Source organism: Xiphophorus couchianus, chromosome 5, assembly GCF_001444195.1.
Source record: "Xiphophorus couchianus chromosome 5, X_couchianus-1.0, whole genome shotgun sequence".
NCBI classification, from domain to species: domain Eukaryota; kingdom Metazoa; phylum Chordata; class Actinopteri; order Cyprinodontiformes; family Poeciliidae; genus Xiphophorus; species Xiphophorus couchianus.
In genome coordinates, this window is record NC_040232.1 from 9,387,482 (window position 1) to 9,398,671 (window position 11,190).

An 11,190-nucleotide genomic window follows, 5' to 3' on the forward strand; every position below is an offset into this window, starting at 1 on the left:
CGATGTGGTTGGTGGCGAACCTGGGGACGCAGTCGTGTGTCATCAGAGTGAACAGCAGAGGGCTCAGGACGCAGCCCTGAGGGGAGCCTGTGCTGAGGGTGATGACATCGGAGGTGTGTTGTCCGATCCGGACTGACTGAGGTCTGTCGGTGAGGAAGTCTAGCAGCCAGTTGCGCAGGGGGGTGCTGAAGCCCAGGTGTCCCAGTTTTCCTGCCAGATGCTGTGGGATGATTGTGTTGAACGCTGAGTTGAAGTCCAGGAACAACATCCGCACATGAGTGTTCTTCTCCTCCAGGTGAGCCAGGCTCAGGTGTAGGGCGGAGGAGATAGCGTCCTCGGTGGAGCGGTTTCGGCTGTAGGCAAACTGGAACGGGTCAAATGTGGAGGGGGAGTCTGGAGACGATGTGTTCTTTTACCAGCCTTTCAAAGCACTTCATCATGATGGGAGTCAGTGCCACAGGCCGGTAATCGTTGTAAGAGGTGACTTGAGGTTTCTTTGGCACCGGAATGAATGCAATGTGAAATTATGTTCCTGGGGTTCGGTTCTGCTGCTTGGTACGGTACTTTTTCCCTCTTGCAGATTTTTCCTTACACATTTAAACACTATTTCAGAGTCAAAGCAAACTTACGTTTCAGGATGTAAAGAGACTCCTATGAGCATGCTAATGGTGGTACATTTGGCTCTGTTCCCAAACTGTTCTTATTCTGTAGCCTCATATTTTAGTTTAACTTGGCAAATATGAATGTCATGAATATTAATAAAAATTTAACTTAGTTCTGCTAATAAATTGGCCAGCAAAGAATCAGCTGACTAATATCTTCCTTGAGTTAAATGAATGCCCAAAGTTATATAACTTGAAACTTTAAGCCCAATAAGGTCCAGACAGACTCTAATGAAGCCATTTTAAAATCAGTTTATTAAGTAATCAAGTTCAACATGTTATTCAATTCCCTGGAACAATGAACATCAGAATAATATCTCTAGCCATTAATCAAGCTGCGGTTGAAAAGCTCCCAAACATGAAAGACAGTACTGCAGCTCTAAAATCACTATAAAAAAATCAGAATATATGTTATTTTTATTTTATTCCAAACAGCTTCAAAGGTCACAATTAATTCCTGCTGGTTCTGCGTTCTTACAGAAACACAAGGTTCTTATTACAATCATTTAAGTTTTCTAAGATAACCAGCAGCAGCTTCCCTCCACCAACCCAGAATCACCCTAACTTATACCATGCTGTCTAGTTCAGGATTAACTTAACCAGAACCGATGAAGGATCCAACCCTACACGCTCACGCTGTTCTCCACCACCTTCGGGTCCAGGTAAGTGTAAGGCAGCTCAAGTTGTTTGTTTCTGGCTTCGATTTGCAGACTCAGCTCTTGAAGTTGCTCTTTGAAGACCTTTATGTTGTTCAGGGGAACATCTTCAATAAACCGCTTCTCTGGGTAGTTACCCAGATACTCCTGTTGACATCAGAGGAACATTCGGTCTGGTTTCCATCATGGTTTCAGTCATTATTTACATACAGGTCAGAGTAAAAATACATCTGTGATATTTGATGATTATGTTGAGGGCGCTGTATTAATGCACATAATCAAAAAGACTGTCATACTGCTCTATGATGGCCGAATGGAGCAGAGGTTCTGGTCACAATTATCAAAAAAGAAAAACCCATTGCTATATTTCCATCCATCCATCCATCCATCCATCTTCTTCCGCTTATCCGAGGTCGGGTCGCGGGGGTAGCAGCTTCAGAAGGGAGGCCCAGACTTCCCTCTCCCCAGCCACTTCTTCCAGCTCCTCCGGGGGAATCCCGAGGCGTTCCCAGGCCAGCCGAGAGACATAGTCCCTCCAGCGTGTCCTGGGTCTTCCCCGGGGCCTCCTCCCGGTGGGACGTGCCCGGAACACCTCACCAGGGAGGCGTCCAGGAGGCATCCTGACCAGATGCCCAAGCCACCTCAACTGGCTCCTCTCGATGTGAAGGAGCAGCGGCTCTACTCTGAGTCCCTCCCGGATGACTGAGCTTCTCACCCTATCTCTAAGGGAGAGCCCAGCCACCCTACGGAGAAAACCCATTTCGGCCGCTTGTATCCGCGATCTCGTTCTTTCGGTCATGACCCAAAGCTCATGACCATAGATGAGGGTGGGAACGTAGATCGACCGGTAAATCGAGAGCTTCGCTTTTTGGCTCAGCTCTCTCTTCACCACGACGGACCGGTACAACGCCCGCTTGACAGCAGACGCTGCGCCAATCCGCCTGTCGATCTCCCGCTCCCTTCTTCCCCCATTCGTGAACAAGATCCCGAGATACTTAAACTCCTCCACTTGGGGCAGGACACCCCCCCTGACCCAGAGAAGGCACTCTACCCTTTTCCGGCTCAAGACCATGGCCTCGGATTTGGAGGCACTGATCCCCATCCCGGCCGCTTCACACTCGGCTGCGAACCGATCCAGCGAGAGCTGCAGATCACGATCTGATGAAGCCAAAAGGACCACATCGTCTGCGAAAAGCAGAGATGAGATCCTGAGGCCACCAAATCGGATCCCCTCAACACCTTGGCTGCGCCTAGAAATTCTGTCCATGAAAGTGATGAACAGAATCGGTGACAAAGGGCAGCCCTGGCGGAGTCCAACTCTCACCGGAAACGAGCCCGACTTACTGCCGGCAATGCGGACCAGACTCTGACACCGGTCATACAGGGACCTGACAGCCCGTATCAAAGGGCCCGGTACCCCATACTCCCGGAGAACCCCCCACAGGGCTCCCCGAGGGACACGGTCGAACGCCTTCTCCAAGTCCACAAAACACATGTAGACTGGTTGGGCGAACTCCCATGCACCCTCCAGGACCCTGCTGAGGGTGTAGAGCTGGTCCAGTGTTCCACGACCAGGACAAAAACCACACTGCTCTTCCTGAATCCGAGGTTCGACTATCCGACGGACCCTCCTCTCCAGGACCCCTGAATAGACCTTGCCAGGGAGGCTTAAGAGTGTGACCCCTCTATAATTGGAGCACACCCTCCGGTCCCCCTTTTTGAACAGGGGGACCACCACCCCAGTCTGCCAATCCAGGGGAACTGCCCCCGATGTCCATGCGATATTGCAGAGTCGCGTCAACCAACACAACCCTACAACATCCAGAACCTTAAGGAACTCCGGGCGGATCTCATCCACCCCCGGGGCCTTGCCACCGAGGAGCTTTTTAACCACCTCGGCGACCTCGCCCCCAGAGATTGGAGAGCCCAACCCAGAGTCCCCAGGCTCCGCTTCCTCAGTGGAAGGCATGTTGGTGGGATTGAGGAGGTCTTCGAAGTACTCTGCCCACCGGCCCACAACGTCCCGAGTAGAGGTCAGCAGCACACCATCCCCACTATAAACAGTGTTGGTGCTGCACCGCTTCCCCCCCCTGAGACGCCGGATGGTGGACCAGAATCGCCTCGAAGCCGTGCGGAAGTCTTTCTCCATGGCCTCTCCAAACTCCTCCCACACCCGAGTTTTTGCCTCAGCAACCGCCCGAGCCGCATGCCGCTTCGCCCGCCGGTACCCATCAGCTGCTTCCGGAGTCCCACAGGCCAAAAAGGCTCGATAGGACTCCTTCTTCAGCCTGACGGCATCCCTCACCGAAGGTGTCCACCAACGGGTTCGAGGGTTGCCGCCGCGACAGGCACCGACAACCTTGCGGCCACAGCTCCGATCGGCCGCCTCGACAATGGAGGCACGGAACACGGTCCACTCAGACTCCATGTCCCCCACCTCCCCCGGGACGTGTTCGAAGTTTTGCCGGAGATGGGAGTTAAAGCTCCGTCTCACAGGGGATTCCGCCAGACGTTCCCAGCAGACCCTCACAACACGTTTGGGCCTGCCAGGTCTGACCGGCTTTCGCCCTCGCCACCGGAGCCAACTCACCACCAGGTAGTGGTCAGTGGACAGCTCCGCACCTCTCTTCACCCGAGTGTCCAAGACATATGGCCGCAGATCCGATGAAACGATGACAAAGTCGATCATCGAACTGCGGCCTAGGGTGTCCTGGTGCCAAGTGCACATATGGACACCCTTATGCTTGAACATGGTGTTCGTTATGGACAATCCATGGCGAGCACAGAAGTCCAGCAACAGAACACCGCTCGAGTTCAGGTCGGGTGGGCCGTTCCTCCCAACCACGCCCCTCCAGGTCTCACTGTCGTTGCCCACGTGAGCGTTGAAGTCCCCCAGCAGAACAAGGGAGTCCCCAGGAGGAGCACTCTCCAGTACCCCCTCTAAGGACTCCAAAAAGGGTGGGTAATCTGAACTGTCGTTCGGCCCGTAAGCACAAACGACAGTCAGAACCTGTCCCCCCACCCGTAGGTGGAGGGATCCTACCCTCTCGTTCACCGGGGTAAACCCCAACGTACAGGCGCCGAGATGGGGAGCAACAAGTATGCCCACTCCTGCCCGACGTGGGCATACTTTCCGCCTTTTAATTAAAAGCCTTACATGCAGGGGAATGTTTTTGCCAAAGTCCGCCTGGTTGCGTCTTGGCCAAAGTGTGCATCAAGGGCCCAAATGGGGCGGTGCTAGAGACCACGCACTCAAACCCTTCAACAAAAACGCGCATTTGAAGGGCTGGAGGGCAGAACAAGGGTGGAAGTGCGAGCATTGGGGCCAGACCATAGTCATTGTCAGAATCTGATGGGGTTAATGTCAACGTTATTGCCGCCTGGCGGGATCACACAGTGTTTGTGACCAGAACCAACTGGTGGAGATCAGGTATCAGTTGGAGACATGTTAACAGAACCAGGGCTACTTACAGCGTCAGTGGACTCCTTGCTGAGCAGCCAAACTGTGGCCATCCCATGCACGGTGACATCTATAGAAGGCAGCGTGTCCAGTAGCGTTTCCTCCGTAGCTTCTCCCTTTTTGGAAGGTGGTGGACATTTCAGGGTCACTGGGGTGTTGGGCATCCAGCCAATGAAGTCATACTGCAGGAACCAAACCCAACAGACACCAATCAGATCCAGCTGCAAGATGCTCTGTTTGACTAGATGAGTCTTGACTTTCCTTTGATGATTACAGTTAGAATAAAAATACATCAGATATGCAAGAAACATATCTTTTTATCCATAATTAAGAGTAATGTTAAATGTGATCCTATGATAATTTATCTATTAGCTCATTTAATCAGTTTGGCCAAAAACAAAAATTTTCCACATAGAAAATAATCAGTAAGCAGCAGAAATGGTTCTATGGTTACTACAGCTACCAGGAGGAATACCAAACCATCCCTGTGAATCTCCACTTAGATGGTCAGTCAGAAACTTCCTGAACAAGCTAACGTAAACTTCAGCAGTTCGAGAAACTCACCTGTCCGGTGTTCACAGCCGAGTGCTGTGCTGAGCAGGTGAAGATCACCATGGTGACAAACTTCACCAATTCGCCTACTGTGTCGAATCTTATTGGAATACCTGGAAATTAGTTAAAGTCATGTTCAGTATTGAAAGAAAGCCGACTGTTCAAGCCAGGATGAAAACATTTACCGACCTGTGTTTTTCTCAGAAAGGAACCCATGTGAATATATATCACCGATCCACTGCTGCAGGGCCTGGTCTTCCTGGACCATCTGATCGCTCTTGTAGTAATACTGGAGGGTTCCCTTCACAAAGCTGTAGGAACATTCAGGATTCAGTCCTGCTGCAGTTCACACTCAGCACATCAGCCCAAAGCCAGGCTGATGTTTTATAAAAGAAAGATAAACATTTTCCAAAATACTTTTCAAAATGTATATAACTTTTTATCATTTTTTGAGCAAAATTGTCAACACTTGCTTATATTCTAACTTATAAGAAGAAATGAAAAGGGTTTAACATTTTGTATTCACAGTAAACCCAAGGACTATGGCAGCTTCATCATATTTCCTTTTTTTTTTACAGTGGTTGCCTGCTTTGAGGTTGAATTATAGGTGCAGTTTTCTCCAAAAATAAGCCTCAATAGATCACAGAGGGACTTTATAAATACACTCTAAAACATGTGAAGGTGGTTTAACTAGAAAATGAAAGTCCACCTGCTGCCTTGAAAATGCAGTTTAAGTCGACAAGAAAATTGTTTTGGTTTCAACTCAGAAATTAAAGTTCATGAAGTTGATTTAAAAACAACAGACAAGTTGTCTAAACATTGTTTTATAAGCTCATTGATCTTGAATTGAGTTTTAACTTAATGCTGCAATTTAAACCAAATAATTATTTCACATTATGCAAGAAAAAAAAACTGTCCTTACCTAGTCAAAGAGCCACATTTCTCCATTTTTTTACTCACAGTATCAAGTGAAAATAACAACTTATTTCACTTTAGAATAATTTAAATTCTTGTTCTAGACCAGAACTTTCAGTTGATTGTTGTTTTTTACCTCAGGGTTAAAAGCAAACGGTCTGTACCTGTAGATGATGTTCCACAGCTTCAGTCCATCGTCTCTGTAGAAGAAGTTGGGCACATCCTCCAGCCCGCGGTCAGAGATGTCGTCCGGTAAACAGAGGGATCTGTAGGTCATGGAGGAGAGCGCCTTCCGCAGAATGGTGAACATCCCTTCACCACCAGAAGAGGCAAACTACGGGGAGAGAGTGTCTGTAACTTAGTGATGTAGGTGTGGACATAGTTTCTGACTCAGTGATTTCCCTTACTTACCTTGGTGAAAACACCATCATCAGATATGAGAAGTTTCCGTGCCAAGAAGTTAATCATCGGCGTGTAGCGAGTGTGAGGCATAAGAAGCTGGAATAGATCATTTATTAGCAACGCCACCAGAGTTACCTTTGTGTGAAAACATTCAAACTAATGATCAACCAACGAGCTCCCAATACCTTGTAGAGAGGATGCATCATGGGTATTTGGCGCAGGAGAGCCACTGCGAACACCTCAGCCAGCAGGTGGGTGCGCAGCAGGTGAGAACTGAGTTCATGCATGTTAAAATCTGCATTTCTCACAAACGTCTTTGCCAACAACCAGTCCCACCGTGAGTCAGTGGGGAGGAATACAGGGTTGTCCTCTGCTGGAATCTGCTTCAGCTGCAGGATGAGCACAGAAAATGATCCACAATCATTCTGGTCCACTTGATGACCCAAAGTGATCTATGCTAATGAACCAGTACAAAATGTAAAACGGATCTAAGGCAGATCCAGGTAGCAATGCATATACACCTTAAGTCCAGGGAAATGAGTTTCATCTCACAAACTGTCATTGATGCAGACTTAAGAAAGAACTTCAGTTGTCAGATATACAGCAGTTCCCCCACCTATATACTAATGATGCATGACTTAAACTTGAAATACCTTTTTATGTATACTGCAGAATCTCTTACTGAAACTTCTAAGAAATTAATTTAACTGACTTTTCTGACTTGTACTTTACTTTTTTGAGCATATCGGAGAGTTTTGAAAATGTTGAGCAAAGTTCCCTGACTTAGAGCTACGCTGATAGCAAATGAGGGCTATCTAATCTATCACCTAAGTTTGGACGAATACCTCACCTGAATTGCAATCGGCATCAGTTTGTCATCAGGAGTTTTGTGCAGCAAAACAAGAGGAGCCACCAGATACTGCTGCTCCCCATCGATGATGTTTGCCTTCACTCCATCCAACATCTTGTAGTCACACAAGAAGATGTTGCCTTTCTGTTTGTAAATTTCAGCAGAAAGTTAGTTACCAGGAGGCTTAACAGTCTAAAAACATGACTCACCATCAGATAACCACCTGCATCTCATCTGTCAGACTCTGATTCCCATCCTTGAAGACCATCTCATCAGTCACTTGAAAGTTCTCAGGCAGAGTTTTACAGCACTGGATCATCATCGGGTTTACTCCGTTCAGAAACTGGTAGCCGAAGAAGGAGTCCTCCTGCCATTTCTGACAGACATAATCTGAAAAAGATTTCATGTTTTAACAAACATCCTTCACTGCTGTCTAAATCTGACCAAACTGCAAAGACCCTTGGGTCAAAGTACAGAATGCCATTCCTGAAACTGGAATCAGTATTTGTGAATTTGTGAATGATGAAGTGTCTACCAGAACCAGAAACATGCTTAGTGATGACGTAGTACCAGATATTTCAGTGCGATGGCAGCAGTACAGATGTTTTATATCTTCAATATTAGTCCACTTCGTCTTGTGCTCAGCCCATTCTGCCAGTTTTAGCTGAAGAAGCCTAAACAATGGAAATAATCATTAAGTTCAACAATTAAAACCCATTTAAGATGGGAGGAAAACCAGGGAAGGAAATCTTACGCTTTAGCTCCAGTGTACTCCATCTCTATTTCCTTGATCTTGTAGAAACTCACATCAAGAGGCAGTGAACTATAGGACTCTGCTTTCATGTTGTGTGGTAATCCATCTTTAAGCTGATCCCAGCTAAGACAAACAGAAAAGAGACAACTGGTTTTAGAAAAGGAGAAATCAACGTCATGTTTTCAGGATGACTGATGATGTTCAGTAATAGAGCTACATTTATAGAAATGTTTCCCCTTTCAGAGGGTTTATTAACCCTTGCTGATGGGGCAGGCTGGATAAGCAGGTATAAAGGATTAAAGGGTTGGATGGTTCTTACCAATAGAGGGCCCGCTGTTCTTCAAGATCTTTTGTCCAACATAATTTGGTGATGTTCTGCTTTTCTTGACTGAAAAACTTGGCTAAAGAAGGAAAAGTGTTATTTAATAAAATTTGTTGGAGCTTTTTCTTCCTCACATTGTCAGTGTATTCCTTCTCTGCAAGGTGCTCAACGTGAACCAACCTGATCCCTCCTGGTAATAGTGATCCTTGCAGTCAGTGATCCATTTGTAGATCGGGAACTGGTAGATGTCTCCCATTGGAGATTTCACCTCCACCTTAGCAACAAACCACGGGCCTTTGGAGAACACGATATGGTATTCCTTCTGAATGATGATTGCTAAAAGGTCACCAAGTGGCTTGGTGCATTCCACCTTATGAGTATACGGCTGAAAAAACAAGGAAAACATCTCAAATGAATTCCCCAAGATTCAACTAACTTATCCCAGTGGTTGAGGAGAAACCTCAGTGGAGTGAACCAAACTTATGAAAGAGCCTGCTTTGGCTGAGCATATCAGAGAGTGGTCAGGGTTTAAATCACTGAAAGCAAAATGAAAAGTGTAGAGTTTGAAGATGAGGAGAAAGAGTTTTCAGCCTTACATTGTGTGTAAAGGATGGGACCCAGGTGCTGAGCTTCTGGCAGTCACTCTCACCATCTGTCCCCACCAATGTGATGTAGAAACTATGGAAAGTGCTGTAATGAGCAGCATCTCCAGTGTAGACGGTTACTGAGTAGTCCACCATGTTTTCCTAGAGAACAGATGAAACCAGACAGAGAAACAACCAAGAACCAACATTAATCTCAGGAGAAATTATGGCTTGCATCAATACAAACCTGTTTGTTCAACAGATAATTCTTACTTGCCTCAACTTGACCAAGATGATTTTCTGAAGTCCTGCTTGAGCTGATGTAGCTGATATAAGACCAGGTAGTGGATCAGCCTTTTTATACTCTCAGTTACTGTGGGGTTGGTCTGGTTGAAACAGTCATATTGGCCAATAGTTACTAATAAAAACGTCAACTGAAATACCCCAGAAATGTACACATAACTCCCACTCAACTGAAATTTCATTCTTCAGAACATTTGCTCAACAGAAGCTGGTTTGACTGGATCACTCCTTCCTCAGCATATAGCTTGGATGGGGCAATGCGGGTGTGGAGGCCAAGTTAATGTTCAAAAAATTCAGTTACTGTCAAAACTTATTTGTTTAATTAGTAATTTAATAAGTGCATTTGTTGAGGTTTAGGTATCAGTATTATATTGCATGTAGCTAATTTCATAATGTTTTATTGTGAATAAGTGTTTAATTTTAAGTTTGTATGCTTTATAACTTAATTGGCCATTTTGCAATTTATGTAAATGAGGTGTGCCTTAACGACGGTAAGAGGGTAGCAGAGAGAAGGAAAGGCGCTGCAAGTAAAATCGACAGAGCCACACGGTTTTCCAACCATAGTTTGTTTTGTGGAGGTTATTTTGGAATTTTGCTCTTGCAAAGGATGGCGCAAAAAACTGTGGAATAAATTTTTGTTTTACATCTTTACATTGGAGCGCTGTGGAAATTTGTATTTTCCTCTTCAAACACACGAGTAAAATCAGCAAAATTAACCTTGTGGCATCACAGCGGGTGAGAACAAGGAAAACGAGGTCAAACTGACAGAGACATAAAACCTACTCTTAGCTGGGTCCAGTGAGGTCCTCTGTCAGGTCTAAATACCTATTAAAACAATTTAAACAAACATAGGAAAGACAAGAGAGTTAAATTCTTTGTTCTCGCGAGGAGAGCAGACGGAGATATGCTTTCAGTTACAAATCTCCAACCGCTCCTACAAGGCTACATGATACAACGAATATTTGATAATTACTAAAAATACAATTTATCCAACATCCTCTTACTGGACTTTCTGTGAGAGCAGGAACTTTTGAGTTACTAAAAACATAACTCGGGAGTTAAACTGCTTCCTGCTGATTAAGCAAAGATTTTATGATGTACAGAAATGAGTTCAAGAGAAATGATCCGAAATGGCTTTATGGGCCAAGTTCAGGCAGACCAGCATGGAATCCTTCTACACACAGTATGTCTTTCTATCTTCCCAAGGCTTTTGCACTGACTTCTGTTCCTTTTTATTTATTTTTCTATTGACCCTTTACACGTGACGTCACTCTCTTCGAAACTCTGCCCGCTCCGCCATAACGGACGTCAAAACTATCAATGCGTTGCCTTAAACCCCGCACATCTGGTAGCCTAACATCGCTGTTATTTAGTTGATTTCGAAGTAAAAATGGTCACAGGGTGCTGCGCGGTCGGCTGCACAAAAAGACAGGGGTGAAAAACAAACTTGTCATTTTATTTCATAACTTTTAACAAGGAAAGATGCGGCGGCGATGGATAGGAGCCAACCTGACCACTACGGTCAAAAAAAAAAACTTGACCATTATGGTCATGTTGGCAGGCAGTGTAACCGGGGATTTTTATTTTTTATTTTTACAAGGTAAGGAGATTAACCTCCATATACTTTATATGTATGTATGCTTAGAAAGATATCAACTATCGCATTATGGAGAAGGCACGCGTCTAACCGTCAGTAACCATGGAAACAGTCCCCCACCGTCCTGTAGCCT

The 11,190-nt window shown here is 45.8% G+C and overlaps 1 protein-coding gene across 1 annotated transcript; it reads right to left on the reverse strand.

The window, feature by feature from the left end:
* Nucleotides 1-898: 898 nt before the first annotated feature.
* LOC114144052 (hydroperoxide isomerase ALOXE3-like) lies at nt 899-9,746 on the reverse strand. The gene is made up of 14 exons (XM_028016514.1): nt 9,170-9,746; nt 8,754-8,958; nt 8,571-8,652; nt 8,252-8,374; nt 8,068-8,171; nt 7,721-7,887; nt 7,498-7,641; nt 6,833-7,036; nt 6,657-6,743; nt 6,410-6,579; nt 5,520-5,641; nt 5,343-5,443; nt 4,790-4,960; nt 899-1,465 (listed from the first exon to the last, which is right to left on the reverse strand). Exons 1-14 carry the CDS (start codon nt 9,311-9,313, stop codon nt 1,286-1,288), a joined length of 2,004 nt encoding a protein of 667 aa, XP_027872315.1. The 5' UTR covers nt 9,314-9,746; the 3' UTR covers nt 899-1,285.
* Between the last annotated feature and the right edge of the window lie 1,444 nt (nt 9,747-11,190).

What these genes read in the sequence shown, in the direction of transcription:
- LOC114144052 (XM_028016514.1), bottom strand. Translation starts at nt 9,313, where the DNA reads ATGGTGGACTACTCAGTAACCGTCTACACTGGAGATGCTGCTCATTAC. An exon ending in GAACAGCGGGCCCTCTATTG is followed by an intron (nt 8,375 to 8,570) that starts GTAAGAACCATC and finishes TGTTTGTCTTAG; the next exon opens with CTGGGATCAGCTTAAAGATG. An exon ending in CCTTTCTGAGAAAAACACAG is followed by an intron (nt 5,444 to 5,519) that starts GTCGGTAAATGT and finishes ACTAATTTCCAG; the next exon opens with GTATTCCAATAAGATTCGAC.